This window comes from Ranitomeya variabilis, chromosome 8 (assembly GCF_051348905.1).
Source record: "Ranitomeya variabilis isolate aRanVar5 chromosome 8, aRanVar5.hap1, whole genome shotgun sequence".
In the NCBI taxonomy this organism is placed as follows: domain Eukaryota; kingdom Metazoa; phylum Chordata; class Amphibia; order Anura; family Dendrobatidae; genus Ranitomeya; species Ranitomeya variabilis.
Genome location: NC_135239.1, coordinates 144,924,623 through 144,942,198, shown reverse-complemented (window position 1 = coordinate 144,942,198; position 17,576 = coordinate 144,924,623). Strand labels below are relative to the sequence as shown.

The window sequence follows — 17,576 nt, the reverse complement described above, 5'->3', positions numbered from 1 at the left end:
AAGTCGCAAATGACAATGGAACTAAAACAATTTTTTTTCACCTTTTGCAAATGTTTGTCATTATGAAGTGGATATATGTGGACCACTATTAGTGATTATGGGAATGTTCTGTAAAAATTAAAGGGTATGTACATCATACAAAAAAGCAAACCTCGTCTAATTCAGGGTGATAAACTTCCAAACATGAAGATTATTCCGCCATCAAAGAACGTTTCGACCTGTTGTAGATCTTTATCAATTAAGTACTTGAAAAAGGCCTACAACAGATCGAAACGTTATGTGATGGCTGAATAAACTTTATTTGGAAATATATCACCCTGGATTGGACGCTGTTTGCTTTTTCGTATGCTGTTGATCTTCCAAGTTGGTTCCTTGGAATACTGCACAAGCATCTGGCTTAGTGAAAGCTGTCAGCCCCCCCCCCCCCCCCTCTTTCTTCTGGATATCATTAAAGGGTATATCATCAAAAATGATCTACCGGTTTAAGGGCATCTGTCAGTAGGATCAACCCTCCTTAGCCGTCAATATGGGCATGAATGTCATAGGAAGCTGAATAAAATGATACCTTGAATTCTGTGACCTGATGGCAGTCTTATCTTCCTGCTCAAAGCCAGAGAAACCCAAGGAAAAAGCTGCCCATAGGCCTCCCCGAAGCACCAGTCTGTCTCTATGATGAGGAACATGTTTGTGCTTCGGGGAGGCCTGTGGGAACGTCTTTCCTTGGTTTTCCTTGCTTAGAGAAGGAAGATAAGACTGCCTACACTACACACTTAACTGAAAACTTCTAACACTGATTACACAAAAACTAGAAGATGGATTAATTCAGTTCAGATATTATTTTAATCTAACACCACCAACGTGACAATGCTTATAGTTTACTTAGCAAAATCATTCAGACAAGTTCGCTTTATGTCTGCTGACTTGTTGCTACTGCTAATACATGTTATGATAGGTCTTTATTTAGCATGTATTCTTACCACTAGCAGTTTATCAAAGCCATGTAATTTACTGCTTTTTATAAAGTTTATAAATCATATGTTCCTGTTATTCAGGCCTTGTACTTTGACCAATAGCACTGCTGCTCAGTGTCATTCTCCTACAGCCCCCACACAGTATGATTTCCCTACAGCTCCCCAACACAGTATGATGGCCACACAGCTCCCCAACATAGTATGATGACCCCACCGCTCCCCAACACAGTATGATGGCGCCACAGCTCCCCAACACAGTATGATGGCCCCACAGCTGCCCAACACAGTATGATGGCCCCACAGCTCCCCATCACAGTATGATGGCCCCACAGCTCCCCAACACAGTATGATGGCGCCACAGCTCCCCAACACAGTATGATGGCCCCACAGCTCCCCAACACAGTATGATGGCCCCACAGCTCCCCAACACAGTATGATGGCCCCACAGCTCCCTAACACAGTATGATGGCCCGACAGCTCCCCAACACAGTATGATGGCCCCACAGCTCCCCAACACAGTATGATGGGCCCCACAGCTCCCCATCACAGTATGATGGCCCCACAGCTCCCCAACACAGTATGATGGCCCCACAGCTCCCCAACACAGTATGATGGCCCCACAGCTCCCCAACACAGTATGATGGCCCCACAGCTCCCCAACACAGTATGATGGCCCCACAGCTCCCCAACACAGTATGATGGCCCCCTCCACACACGGTGTTCCTCACAGCCACCCCACACATGGTATGATGGTCTTCACAGCCGCACACACACACTATATGATGCCTCACACACACAGAATAGCAGCCCCGTAGCCCTCCACAGAAAGTATGCTGGCCCCCACAGTTATTGTGCTGCAGATTTGATGTAGTGACGTGTCTGCTGTCACTCGCACACGCTGAATGTTGGGCGAAGCAGCCCCTCCCCCACTGTTGCTCTCACCGCTATCTATATTTGCACTTCAGCATTTTTTTTTGTATCCAAACGTGTGTTTAGGCTGGCTTACAATACTGACAGATTACTGTCTCTTGCTGTTTCCAATGCCGTTTCCACTCTGCCATCATGTGACCTGATGGCCCACAAAGCATCTTTTTGTGTGGACCCGTGTGACTTTCTCAATGTAAGGCTGCCGTCACACTAGCAGTATTTGGTCAGTATTTTACATCAGTATTTGTAAGGCAAAACCAGGAGTGGGTGATAAATGCAGAAGTGGTGCACATGTTTCTATTATACTTTTCCTCTATTGTTCCACTCCTGGTTTTGGCTTACAAATACTGAGGTAAAATACTGACCAAATACTGCTAGTGTGACGGCAGCCTAAGGCTACTTTCACACTAGCGTCGTGCACTGCACGTCGCTATGCGAGGTTGCGGCGCACCGACGCTAGCTGTGAAAGCGCCGCACAACAGGGACAGCGGATGCTGTTTTTCAACACATCGCTGCCCCATTGTGAGGTGCGGGGAGGCGGGGGCGGAGTTTCGGCTGCGCATGCGCGGTCGGAAATGCTGCAGACGACGCACCAAAAAATGTTACAAGCAACGTTTTTTGGTGGCGACGGTCCAACGCAACACGACGCAACCGTCGCACGACGGTTGCGACGTGTGGCAATGCGTTGCACTGCGTCGCTAATAAAAGTCTATGGAGAAAAAACGCATCCTGCAAGCACTTTTGCAGGATGCGTTTTTTCTGCAAAACTACGCCTAGCGACGTGCAGTGCACGACGCTAGTGTGAAAAAGGCCTAAGTCTGAGACATAGAACAAGACTAGAAGAGTCTCACACACTTGTATACAGAAGACGCTGTGTGAGCCGATAAGTCACAGGTAGTCACATGATCCAAAGGGGCTTTGGAAACAAAGTATCGTTAACAGAGGTTGTTACTTGTGATGAGTGAATATACTCATTGCTCGAGATTTCCCGAGCACGATTGGGTGTCCTCCGAGTATTTTTTAGTGCTCGGAGATTTAGTTTTCATTGCGGCAGCTGAATGATTTACATCTGTTAGCCAGCATAAGTACATGTGGGGATTCCCTAGCAACCAGGCAACCCCCACATGTACTTATGCTGGCTATCAGATGTAAATCATTCAGCTGCGGCGATGAAAACTAAATCTCCGAGCACTAAAAAATACTCAGAGGACCCCCGAGCGTGCTCGGGAAATCTCGAGTAACGAGTATATTCACTCATCACTAGTTGTTGATAATAATAATAATAATATAACAATGTTGTGCTCCTTTTTAATACATTATTCATATATTTGTGTTCAAATTTTAGGATGACTTTAATGTTAACCAATTTTTCTATCTCTGAACAAATGTTTTGTTTTTTTTTATTTAAATCTTTGTCTCAATTTTAGTATGATGAGTTGGTTCCAGCTTCTTTGACTACAAAATATGGTGGGTTTTATATCAACACTGGAACATTGCAGTTTCGTCAAGCTTCAGATTCAGAAAATGAAGATTTTGTTGAAAATAAAAAGCACAAATCAAAAGTAAGTAAATAAGAGCTGCCAACTTTTGTGTTATGTAGAGTTGTAGAAGAATAAAAGTAGAAATTATTCACAACCATAACTGCATATCTTGCGCTGCTAAGGCCTCTTTCACACTTCTGTTTTTTACAATCAGTCACAATCCGTCAAAATGTTGAAAAGACGGATCCTGCGCAGATTGTAAAAATAACGTGTGCACTGGGTCCGTTTTTTTTGATGGACCCGTTGAGGCAGTTGCCAGAATTGGCTATGTGCACACGTTGTGTATGCGTCTTCGCCACGTTTTTCCGCTGCGAAAACGCATGCGCAACACAACCCATGTTAAAAATAATAATAAAAAAAAATCGTGATGCCTTGTGAAATTACCTGATGATCGGGAGACCGCTATGTCATCACAGGTCATTGTCTCGCGAGGCATTACTGGGAACGGGAGCTGCTGGGAGCATCGCGAGCATCGGGAAGGCTATGGGGGATGCCGGAAGGTGAGAATATCAGGATTTTTTTTTTTTTTTTTTTAATTACTTTTAACATTATATCTTTTTACTATGGATGCGCCAAAGGCAGCATCAATAGTAACAAGAGAGAGCATTTCCCTGACGGGAAGTTCTTCCAGGCATGCTCAGTTTCAAAAGACTGAACCCGTCGCTGGATTCCTGCTTTTGACAGTCAGCAACGGATCCTGCGTCCATAGGCTTCCATTATAGTCAACGACGACAGCTCAGGATACATCCCTGAGCGATTTTCCGACTTGCAGAAAAAACGTTTCTATGTGCGTTGTCTCCGCCCGACGAACAGCAATTTTACGACTGATCCAGCGCACGACGGATGAAACGGATGGCCATCCGTCACAATCCGTCGCTAATACAAGTCTGAGAAAATAACGGATCCAGCAGAAACATTTGCTGGATCCGTTTTTTTTTTCACAAAACGACGCATTGTGACGGAAAAAGAAAGACAGAAGTGTAAAAGAGGCCTATGGCTACTTTCACACTTGCGTCGTTTTGAATCCGTCGCAATGCGTCATTTTGGGCAAAAACCGGATCCTGCAAATATGCCTGCAGGATGCATTTTTTGCCTATTGACTTGTATTGCCGATGGATCGCGACGTATAGCCATATAGACAGATCGCGTCGTGCACTGGATTCGTCGTGTTTTGGCGGACCGTCGGCACGAAAAAACGTTCAAGGAACATTTTTTCGTACGTCGCGTCCGCCATTTTCTACCACGCGTGCGCAGACGGAACTCCGCCCCCTCCTCCCTGGACTTCAGAATGGGCAGCGGATGCGTTGAAAAACTGCATCCGCTGCCCACGTCGTGCAAAATTTTCACAACGTGCGTCAGTACTTATAGCAAGTGTGAAAGGAAGCCTAAGAAAGCAAATGCTATGTATTTAGAACAGTCATGTTGCACTTCCCCAAATGGGGTCAACAAAATATAGACAAGCCACAAACTACTGGAAAAGTGTATATGATGAGGAGGTGCAAGCACAGTTCAGTATGAATACATGTGTTCAGGAGAGCGAATACATGTGATGAGCTCCGGCATTACTGCCTCTTATATAGTCAATATGTATTCAGGGGCATCTAGCATTCGTACCCATATTTTAAGAAAATAGTCTGGGCTCTCTATTGCTGCATAGCTTATACATAATTTATTACAAAAACCGACCTTGCGGACGTAATTATTAATATAACAATCCCTTCTACACAGAGTGCCCATTGCACTCCAACAAGGGGGAAAAGAGGGCAAGACTCCCACATATAATTGATCCTATAAACAAACAGGAGCATAATGCCCCATAAATATTCATGACAACACCACGTTTGTATAAAACGTATACATTTTATTAATGTAACTACGAACACAGTAAAAAAGTACAAATGATGGGGAACAGGTGAATGACTGAGATACACCAACCGCACATAACCACCCACATAACATGTGAGAGTGCCAACAAAAGCAGCATATAAGTATTTCTTTACATAGGGCAAAAAAATCACAACACCAGCCATGCCAAGAAGAGGAGGGGTGATGTAAATAGCTTAGGCTCTGTAGCCAATACCAGTGAATCCGGCTATACCGTGTCCCTTTTTAAACTACCCATATTGCATGGTGCCCATACAGCGCAGCCGTGACTAATTAAAATGCCGCATGTTGTGCTTACCCATGTGTGTGGTCATCTGCTGGAGGTGTCAGTCAAGGAGCCCCGACGCGCGTTTCGCTTCTTAGGCTTCCTCGGGGGGCCGTGTGGATCTTAGGAAAAAGGTGTTTTTTTTATATGTCTCCAATTACCGCTAATTGCCGCGCAGATCGTGCGGCGCGTGGAGGAGGACTCACACGCCAGTACTGCGCCCCTTCCGGACATCACAGCGGCGCACAGACAGGGAGAAATCCCCCGTGACGTCAGAGGTCTGGACGTCGCTTTTTGGAAGATGCCTTTGGGGGCGCGGTCTGCTCGGGAGTCCACCGCGCATGCGCACCACTGCCGCGGCCATGTTGGACCAGGGAGGATGTGCTGGCAAACCAGGACTTACAGATGAAAAAGTATGTATATGTGCCGAAAATTACATCGTCATACACATTAATTATCACGGATATACAGAGCAGGAAGTTCTTTAGTCCCACCGCACCACATAAATGCGGATCAAATATATAATATATAAATACATAATGTATAAATGTAGTTCATATCTTCATATACCACGTCAGTGGTGTCGGAGTTTTCCGTGTCGGCACTAATATCAATGTCCGTATGCCATGCACTCCACATCCCATACGATCTGTAAACGGCCATAGAGCGAATATATCCATATAGAGTAAAATCAGTGTATATTCATCAAATCAGGATAAAGTGCACATTGGAACAACTACAAAAAAGACAAACAAATTAATAAAACCACGAAAAATATAATAAAACCTAAAAAGACAGAGAAAAAGAGAAGGAAGCCTATTGAGTATTTTACCACATCTACAGAAATGGAACAAATGACAATTTTTCATTTAAGGCATCTTCCAAACAGCGATGTCCAGACCTCTGACGTCACGGGGGATTTCTCCCTGTCTGTGCGCCGCTGTGATGTCCGGAAGGGGCGCAGTACTGGCGTGTGAGTCCTCCTCCACGCGCCGCACGATCTGCGCGGCAATTAGCGGTAATTGGAGACATATAAAAAAAACACCTTTTTCCTAAGATCCACACGGCCCCCCGAGGAAGCGTAAGACGCGAAACGCGCGTCGGGGCTCCTTGACTGACACCTCCAGCAGATGACCACACACATGGGTAAGCACAACATGCGGCATTTTAATTAGTCACGGCTGCGCTGTATGGGCACCATGCAATATGGGTAGTTTAAAAAGGGACACGGTATAGCCGGATTCACTGGTGTTGGCTACAGAGCCTAAGCTATTTACATCACCCCTCCTCTTCTTGGCATGGCTAGTGTTGTGATTTTTTTGCCCTATGTAAAGAAATACTTATATGCTGCTTTTGTTGGCACTCTCACATGTTATGTGGGTGGTTATGTGCGGTTGGTGTCTCTCAGTCATTCACCTGTTCCCCATCATTTGTACTTTTTTACTGTGTTTGTAGTTACATTAATAAAATGTATACGTTTTATACAAACGTGGTGTTGTCATGAATATTTATGGGGCATTATGCTCCTGTTTGTTTATAGGATCAATAGCTTATACATAAGTAAAATGATTCACTTCCCAAATACATGCAGCTCTTGAATGTCTTTTTTTTTTTTTTAAAGAATGTTTTCAATTTGAATATATATACCGTATATACTCGAGTATAAGCCGAGATTTTCAGCCCAAATTTTTGGGCTGAAAGTGCCCCCTCGGCTTATACTCGAGTCACGGTCTGTGGCAGGGTCGGCGGGTGAGGGGGAGAGGGCGCTGAGGCATACTTACCTAGTCCCGGCGATCCTGTCGCTCCCCCTGCCCATCCCACGGTCTCCGGGTGCAGCAGCCTCTTCCCCTGAGCGGTCACGTGGGACCGCTCATTAGAGAAATGAATAGGCTGCTCCACCTCCCATAGGGGCGGAGCCGCCTATTCATTTCTCTAATGAAGCGGTGCCGGTGACCGCTGACAGAGGAAGAGGCTGCGGCACCGAACACAGGCAGGGGGAAGGAGCGGGACGCCGGGAGCAGGTAAGTATGTCATATTCACCTGTCCTGGTTCCACACGCCGGGCGCTGTCTCCATCTTCCCGGCGTCTCTCTCTCCTCACTGACTGCAGGCAGAGGGCGCGATGACGCATATAGTGTGCGCGCCGCCCTCTGCCTGATCAGTCAGTGCAGGGAGACGCCGGGAAGATGGCGCCGAGAAGCTGCAAGCAAGACAGGTGAGTATGTGTTTTATTATTTTTATTGCAGCAGCAGCAGCACAGCTATGGGGCAATAATGGACGGTGCAGAGCACTATATGGCAGAGCTATGGGGCAATGGTGCAGAGCACTGTATGGCACAGCTATGGGGCAACGGTGCAGAGCACTATATGGCACAGCTATGGGGCAGTAATGGTGCAGAGCACTGTATGGCACAGCTATGGGGCAGTGATGGTGCAGAGCACTATATGGCACAGCTATGGGGCAGTAATGGTGCAGAGCACTGTATGGCACAGCTATGGGGCAGTAATGGTGCAGAGCACTGTATGGCACAGCTATGGGGCAGTAATGGTGCAGAGCACTATATGGCACAGCTATGGGGCAATAATGGTGCAGAGCACTATATGGCACAGCTATGGGGCAGTAATGGTGCAGAGCACTATATGGCACAGCTATGGGGCAGTAATGGTGCAGAGCACAGTATGGCACAGCTATGGGGCAGTAATGGTGCAGAGCACTATATGGCACAGCTATGGGGCAGTAATGGTGCAGAGCACTGTATGGCACAGCTATGGGGCAGTAATGGTGCAGAGCACTATATGGCACAGCTATGGGGCAGTAATGGTGCAGAGCACTGTATGGCACAGCTATGGGGCAATAATGGTGCAGAGCACTATATGGCACAGCTATGGGGCAGTAATGGTGCAGAGCACTATATGGCACAGCTATGGGGCAGTAATGGTGCAGAGCACAGTATGGCACAGCTATGGGGCAATAATGGTGCAGAGCACTATATGGCACAGCTATGGGGCAGTAATGGTGCAGAGCACTGTATGGCACAGCTATGGGGCAATAATGGTGCAGAGCACTATATGGCACAGCTATGGGGCAGTAATGGTGCAGAGCACTGTATGGCACAGCTATGGGGCAATAATGGTGCAGAGCACTATATGGCACAGCTATGGGGCAGTAATGGTGCAGAGCACTGTATGGCACAGCTATGGGGCAATAATGGTGCAGAGCACTATATGGCACAGCTATGGGGCCATAATGAACAGTATGGAGCATCTATTTTTATTTTTGAAATTCACCGGTAGCTGTTGCATTTTCCACCCTAGGCTTATACTCGAGTCAATAAGTTTTCCCAGTTTTTTGTGGCAAAATTAGGGGGGTCGGCTTATACTCGGGTCGGCTTATACTCGAGTATATACGATATATATATATATATATATATATATATATATATATATATATATATATATATATATATATATATATATATATATATATGTCCTTCTCAAAAAATTAGCATATAGTGTTAAATTTCATTATTTACCATAATGTAATGATTACAACTAAACTTTCATATATTATAGATTCATTATCCACCAACTGAAATTTGTCAGGTCTTCTATTGTTTTAATACTGATGATTTTGGCATACAACTCCTGATAACCCAAAAAACCTGTCTCAATAAATTAGCATATCAAGAAAAGGTTCTCTAAATGACCTATTACCCTAATCTTCTGAATCAAATAATTAACTCTAAACACATGCAAAAGATACCTGAGGCTTTTAAAAACTCCCTGCCTGGTTCATTACTCAAAACCCCCATCATGGGTAAGACTAGCGACCTGACAGATGTCAAGAAGGCCATCATTGACACCCTCAAGCAAGAGGGTAAGACCCAGAAAGAAATTTCTCAACAAATAGGCTGTTCCCAGAGTGCTGTATCAAGTCACCTCAATGGTAAGTCTGTTGGAAGGAAACAATGTGGCAGAAAACGCTGTACAACGAGAAGAGGTGACCGGACCCTGAGGAAGATTGTGGAGAAGGACCGATTCCAGACCTTGGGGAACCTGAGGAAGCAGTGGACTGAGTCTGGTGTGGAAACATCCAGAGCCACCGTGCACAGGCGTGTGCAGGAAATGGGCTACAGGTGCCGCATTCCCCAGGTAAAGCCACTTTTGAACCATAAACAGCGGCAGAAGCGCCTGACCTGGGCTACAGAGAAGCAGCACTGGACTGTTGCTAAGTGGTCCCAAGTACTTTTTTCTGATGAAAGCAAATTTTGCATGTCATTCGGAAATCAAGGTGCCAGAGTCTGGAGGAAGACTGGGGAGAAGGAAATGCCAAAATGCCTGAAGTCCAGTGTCAAGTACCCACAGTCAGTGATGGTGTGGGGTGCCATGTCAGCTGCTGGTGTTGGTCCACTGTGTTTCATCAAGGGCAGGGTCAATGCAGCTAGCTATCAGGAGATTTTGGAGCACTTCATGCTTCCATCGGCTGAAATGCTTTATGGAGATGAAGATTTCATTTTTCAGCATGACCTGGCACCTGCTCACAGTGCCAAAACCACTGGTAAATGGTTTACTGACCATGGTATTACTGTGCTCAATTGGCCTGCCAACTCTCCTGACCTGAACCCCATAGAGAATCTGTGGGATATTGTGAAGAGAAAGTTGAGAGACGCAAGACCCAACACTCTGGATGAGCTTAAGGCCGCTATTAAAGCATCCTGGGCCTCCATAACATCTCAGCAGTGTCACAGGCTGATTGCCTCCATGCCACGCTGCATTGAAGCAGTCATTTCTGCCAAAGGATTCCCGACCAAGTATTGAGTGCATAACTGAACATTATTATTTGATGTTTTTTTTGTTTGGTATTAAAAAACACTTTTATTTGATTGGTCGGGTGAAATATGCTAATTTATTGAGACAGGTTTTTTGGGTTATCAGGAGTTGTATGCCAAAATCATCAGTATTAAAACAATAAAAGACCTGACAAATTTCAGTTGGTGGATAATGAATCTATAATATATGAAAGTTTAATTGTAATCATTACATTATGGTAAATAATGAAATTTAACACTATATGCTAATTTTTTGAGAAGGACCTGTATATATGTGTGTATATATCTATCTTGCTTCTTCTGGGAAAAAGCCCCTAAACTAGATGTTGCCATCACTAAGGCATCTAAAAAATATGCCCTTCCATTCGAGGACATGGGGGTCCTGAAAGATCCCATGGACAAAAAGGCCGATGCTTTCCTCAAAAGTTCATGGGAGGCAGCTGGGGGAGGGTTAAAACCGGCGGTTGCCGCGCATGCACATCCCGTTCCCTAATGGTCTGGTTAGACCAATTAGAAGTCCAGCTTAAAAACAAGTCATCGCGGGACTCAATATTAAACACCTTACCGGTAATGCGAGGAGCCGCCGCTTTCTTAGCAGATGCCCCCGCTGATTCTATCAGACTGTCTGCTAGGTCAGCAGCTTTTTCAAGCGCTGCCAGGCGAGCCCTTTGGCTTAAATGCTGGCCAGGGGATCTCCAAACATAATCTAAGTTATGTACAATCCCCTGTGAAGGAGAATTCTTATTCGGACCCACTTTAGATGACATCTTAGAGAAGGCAGGGGATAAAAAGAAATCATTCCCCTCCCTTGCCTTCCCTTCTACAGGAGGCCCTTTCGGAGCAAGAGGTTCTTCTGAAGGAAGCCTGGGAAAAATCAAGAAAAGTGGGAAGATAAGAAATACAAGAACAAAGGGTTTTTGTTCAATAAGAGCCCCACTGACAACAAAAAACCCACCCAATGAATGTTTGCTCCAGGTGGGGGGAAGACTGTCCCTCTTTCTCTCAGCCTGGGAGAAAATTACCAACCGTCCATAGATTTTGGTCATAATAAAGTCGGGACTGAAAGTTAGGATTTCACAAACTTCCCCACCCCTCCTTCATGATAACGTCCCTGAGATCATCAGAAGAAGAATAGCTAGTGTTAGAGCAAGAAATCATGGGGCTAGTAGACAAAGGGGTTCTCCTGGAAATTCCCCCCCAAGAAAGAGGGAAAGGATATTATTTCCCTCTGTTCCTGAGGAAAAAACCGGATGGGTCTTACAGGACAATTATACACTTGAAAAGGCTAAACAAATATCTGAATGTTCAGCCGTTCAAAATGGAGAAAAAAAAAAAAATCAATAAAAATGCTGTTTCCACTTTGTTTTATGGCAGTCCTGGACCTGAAAGACGCTTACTATCACGTCCCTATCCACAAAGACCACCAAAAATTCCTCAGGATAGCAATCCTCATCAGAGGGGTGACATGTCATTTCCAATTTTCAGCGCTTCCCTTCAGACTAGCCATAGCTCCGCGAGTCTTTACCAAACTAGTTGCAGAGGTAATGGCCCACCTGAGGGAACAAGACACCCTGATAGTGCCGTACCTCGACGACTTCCTGGTAATAGGCAACTCTCTAGCTGACTCTCACAATGTTGGGGAAAGGATCATGCGCTCATTAAAAAGCCTGGGCTTGTTGGTGAACTTAACAAAATCCATATTGTTACTGTGCCAAATACAGGAATATCTGGGTCTTACTTTGGACTCTGTAAAGCAGGAATGTCGCCTTCCATTAGAAAAAGTGCAAAAGATGGTGGGCCTAGTATCCAGAATGAGGGATTCTCCCTCCATAACTCTCCGTCAAGCTATGTCCCTCTTGGGATCCATGACGGCTTGCTTCCCTGCAGTCCAATGGGCTCAGCTTCATTCGAGGGACCTTCAATGGCAAATTTTGTCAGAAGAAATCTCTCTAGAAGGGAATTTAGAAGGTCTGTTCGATTTATCTCCAAACACAATTCTCTCACTAGATTGGTGGACGTCGCAAAACAATATTTCTCAAGGAGTCCCCTGGGTAACCCCGGTCTCAAAAATAGTAACTACAGATGCGAGCCCCAGTAGGTAGGGGGCACATCTGAATGACCTATTAGCTCAAGGGTCTTGGCCGCCGAGCCTGAATAACGTATCTTCCAACATGAAGGAACTCCTGGCAGTCAAGTTTGCACTCTTAAGACCCCGTCTCACACAGCGACGCTGCAGCGATACAGACAACGATGCTGATCGCTGCAGCGTCGCTGTGTGGTCGCTGGGGAGCTGTCACACAGACAGCTCTCTCCAGCGACCAACGATCAGGGGAACGACTTCGGCATCGTTGAAACTGTCTTCAACGATGCCGAAGTCCCCCTGCAGCACCCGGGTAACCAGGGTAAACATCGGGTTACTAAGCGCAGGGCCGCGCTTAGTAACCCGATGTTTACCCTGGTTACCAGCGTAAATGTAAAAAAAAACAAACACTACATACTCACCATCTGTTGCCCGTCAGGTCCCTTGGCGTCTGCTTCCCGCTCTGACTGAGCCGCCGTACAGTGAGAGCTGAGAGCAGAGCGCAGCGGTGACGTCACTGCTGTGCTCTCACTTTACGGCGGCTCAGTCAGAGCAGGAAGCAGACGCCAAGGGACCTGACGGACATCAGATGGTGAGTATGTAGTGTTTGGGTTTTTTTACATTTACGCTGGTAACCAGGGTAAACATCGGGTTACTAAGCGCGGCCCTGCGCTTAGTAACCCGATGTTTACCCTGGTTACCAGTGAAAACATCGCTGGATCGGTGTCACACACACCGATTCAGCGATGTCAGCGGGACCTCAACGACCAAAAAAAGGTCCAGGCCATTCTGGCACGACCAGCGATCTCGCAGCAGGGGCCTGATCGCTGGTACGTGTCACACATAGCGAGATCGCTACTGAGGTCGCTGTTGCGTCACAAAACTTGTGACTCAGCAGCGATCTCGCTAGCGATCTCGCTATGTGAGACGGGGCCTTTAGAGTTCCTAGATCCCCTTCACTCCCACCATGTCAGAGTTATGTCAGACAACAGAGTAGTAGTAGCATACCTGAATCACCGGGGGGTACCCGCTCCCAGTCTGATGGAGGTAACCAAATCAATCTTCCACATAGCCGAAGCGAATTTTCAGTCTGTCAGGCCTTCATATAAAGGGGGTAGACAATTACAGAGCAGATTTTCTAAGTCGCTCCCGTCTAAAACAAGGGGAATGGGAATTGAATTGACCCGTTCTGGCCGAAGAGGGCATGGTTTTCTTGGATGATGAGGATGTCTATCTCCGATCCCTGGGTACTTCCGGACCTCCCAAACCTCCTTTCCTAGGGTCCAGTTCAACATTCACAGGTTGCAAGTTTGCACTTGACAGCCTGGCATTTGAGAGGGAGCTATTAGAAAATGGGGGTTTTTCTTCGGGGCTGGTATCTACCCTTCTACAAAGTAGGAAACCAATTACCATATATACTTGCGTATAAGCCAACCCCCCTAATTTTGCCACAAAAAACTGGGAAAACTTATTGACTCGAGTATAAGCCTAGGGTGGAAAATGCAGCAGCTACCGATAGTCAAAAATAAAAAGATACCAATAAAAGTAAAATTAATTGAGACATCAGTAGGTTAAGTGTTTTTGAATATCCATATTGAATCAGGAGCCCCATATAATGCTCCATACAGTTCATGATGGCCCCATAAGATGCTCCATATTAAAATATACCCCATATAATGCTACACAAAGGTTAATAATGGCCCCATAAGATGCTCCATAGAAACATTTGCCCCATATAATGCTGCATAAAGGTTGTTGGCCCCATGAGATGCTCCATACATTATGGCCTCAGGAGATGCTCCATACATTATGACCCCATAAGATGCTCCATACATTATGGCTCCATAAGGTGCTCCACACATTAGGGACCCCGTGAGATGCTCCACACATTATTGCCCCATGAGATGCTCAATACATTGTGGCCCCATGAGATGCTCCACACATTATGGCCCCATGAGATGCTTCACACATTATGGCCCCATGAGATGCTCCACACATTATGGCCCCATGAGATGCTCCACACATTATGGCCCCATGAGATGCTCCACACATTATGGCCCCATGAGATGAGATGCTCCACACATTAGGGGCCCCATGAAATGCTCAATACATTGTGGCCCCATGAGATGCTCCACACATTATGGCCCCATGAGATGCTCCACACATTATGGCCCCATGAGATGCTCCACACATTAGGGGCCCCATGAGATGCTCCATACATTGTGGCCCCATGAAGATGCTCCATATATTGTGGCCCCATGAGATGCTCCACACATTATGACCCCATACAATGCTCCATACATTGTGGCCCCATAAGATGCTCCACACATTTGCCCCATTTACTGTTGCTGCGATTAAAATAAAAAAAAATCACATACTCGCCTCTCTTCGCTCAGGCCCCCGGCACTTGCGATAGTCACCTTCCTCGTTCCACGCGCCGCTCTGTCTTCCATCCTCTGCACTGACTGTTCATGCAGAGGGCAGCATGCACACTAATCGCGTCATCGCGCCCTCTGACCTGAGCAGTAAGTGCAGAGGATAGAAGACAGTGCAGCGGTGGAACGAGGAAGGTGACTATCGCGCAATGCTCACCTCCCCCGATATACTCACCTGCTGGCAGCATCTCACTGTCAGATGGTCTCCGGGAGCCGGCAGCATCTTCCTGTGTTAAGCGGTCACGTACCGCTCATTACAGTAATGAATATGCGTGCATATTCATTACTGTAATGAGCGGTACCACGTGACCGCTGAACACAGGAAGAGCTGCCCGGAGACCATGGGACATGCAGGGACCGCGTCAGGAGCAGGTGAGTATGTGACAGCCGCCGCTCCCCCTCACCTGCCGACACTGACTCGAGTATAAGCCGAGAGGGTCACTTTCAGCCCCAAAAAGTGGGCTGAAAATCTCGGCTTATACTCGAGTATATACGGTACAACCAGACAGTACGGGAAAATATGGGAAAAATTCCTATCATCCTCAGGCGCTTAAATAGGTGAGGGAGTCCCTCTTAATGCCATACTAGAATTCCTACAAAAAGGGTTAGAAATTGGTCGGCACAAGTACCCTAAAAGTCCATGTAGCAGCATTGGGGGCTCTATTCAACTACGATTTGGCAGGAAATCGGTGGGTTTCAAAGTTCATCAGAGCAGCCGGGAGATCGAGACCTCTTTCTGTGCGAAACACCCCTCAGTGGGATTTAAATTTAGTCCTGAAAGCCCTGACTAAACCTCCATTTGAACCATTGGCGGATGCCCCATTAAAAATGTTATACCTCAAAACATCTTTGTTGGTCGCTCTCCTGCACGTAGAGTCAGCGACATACAGGCTCTATCCGCTAACCCCCCTTTTCCTCAATCCTGGATGATAGGGTTGTTCTTAAAACAGACCCAGCCTAGCTCCCAAAAGTCGCATCCTGATTTCATAGGACACGAGAGATATCTCTCCCCTCCTTTTGCCCTAACCCCAAAAACAAGGAGGAAGGGTCCTTACATACATTGGATGTTAGGAGATGCCTGATGCATTACATAGAAGCCACCAGAGAGAGTAGGGAGGCTGGCTCTTTTTGTATGCTTTCAGGGTACCCAGAAGGGGAAGAAAGCCTCCAAGGGCACTCTGGCAAGATGGATCACGGACGCCATCAGCCTGTCATACTCATCTAGTGGGGTACCCGACCCGGGAAATATCAAAGCGCACTCAACGAGAGCAGTAGCAACCTCTTGGGCGGAGAAGGCCGGAGCTTCAATCGATCAGATATGTAGAGCTGCTACCTGGCCTTCACCATCTACATTCTATAAGCACTATAGATTGGACCTTATCTCCTGTTCGGACCTTACCTTCGGTAAAAGGGTTCTGGAAGCAGTGGCCCCTTCCTAAATGTACAATCTCTGCAATTCTCTCCGTGGTGCCGTCATGGGCGTCAGAGAAAAATATAGTTCTTACCGATAACGGTATTTCTCTGAGTCCATGACGGCACCCGTACCTTCCCTTCACATATGGGTGTGCACATTAATATAATATCTAAGCTAAATACCTAAATAAATAGCCACGCGGTATCTTCATTAAGACTTCAAGTAATGATAAACTTAGATTCTATTCTTTAAGCTCCCATCTTGCTTTAGTAAACAACTGATGCTGGAGAGAGGTACCACCTTTTTATCTGTAGGTTTCCTGTCCTTGGTGGGCGGCTGCAGCAGGGCGCGGGAGCGCTGCTTATCCAGCAGATCAACCAGACCCCAAACCAGGGAGTACATACAGCAATTTTCATTGTGATACAACCCTACAACAGAGTTTGCTCCACGTTTTCTAAGGATTTTTCCTTACTCTGCACCTTATCTTCAGCAAGCGATTATATGATTAAGGGTACCGTCACACTCAGCGACGCTGCAGCGATATAGACAACGAGCCGATCGCTGCAGCGTCGCTGTTTAGGTCGCTGGGGAGCTGTCACACAGACAGGTCTCTCCAGTGACCAACGATCAGGGGAACGACTTCGGCATCGTTGAAACTGTCTTCAACGATGTCGAAGTCCCCCTGCAGCACCCGGGTAACCAGGGTAAACATCGGGTTACTAAGTGCAGGGCAGCGCTTAGTAACCCGATATTTACCCTGGTTACCATTGTAAAAGTAAAAAAAAAAAACACTACATACTCACCTTCTGATGTCTGTCACGTCCCCCGGCGTCCACAGGGTTACGCGCTGCTGCTCAGAGCTTCCAGCACTGAATGTGTCAGCGCCGGCAGTAAAGCAGAGCACAGCGGTGACGTCGCCACTGTTACTGCCGGCACTGACACATTCAGTGCAGGAAGCTCTCGGCAGCAGCGCGTAACCCTGTGGACTCTGGGGGACGTGACAGACATCAGAAGGTGAGTATGTAGTGTTTTTTTTTTTAACTTTTACAATGGTAACCAGGGTAAATATCGGGTTACTAAGCGCGGCCCTGCACTTAGTAACCCGATATTTACCCTGGTTACAAGTGAACACATCGCTGGGTCGGCGTCACACACGCCGATCCAGGGATGGACAGCGGGTGATCAGCGACGAAATAAAGTTCTGGACTTCTAGCTCCGACCAGCGATATCAC

At 46.6% G+C, this 17,576-nt stretch overlaps 1 protein-coding gene across 3 annotated transcripts in view; it reads left to right on the top strand.

The window, feature by feature from the left end:
- The window catches only part of UBN2 (ubinuclein 2), a 155,057-nt gene that overhangs the window by 49,772 nt on the left and 87,709 nt on the right, over positions 1-17,576 (top strand). For 2 of the 3 annotated variants that reach the window (XM_077275887.1, XM_077275884.1), the window contains 2 exons: positions 3,326-3,460; positions 3,856-3,939. In XM_077275887.1, coding sequence (XP_077132002.1) covers positions 3,326-3,460; positions 3,856-3,939 — 219 coding nt within the window. The remainder of the gene's footprint in view (positions 1-3,325; positions 3,461-3,855; positions 3,940-17,576) is intronic. The other variant, XM_077275886.1, reaches the window with a different exon arrangement.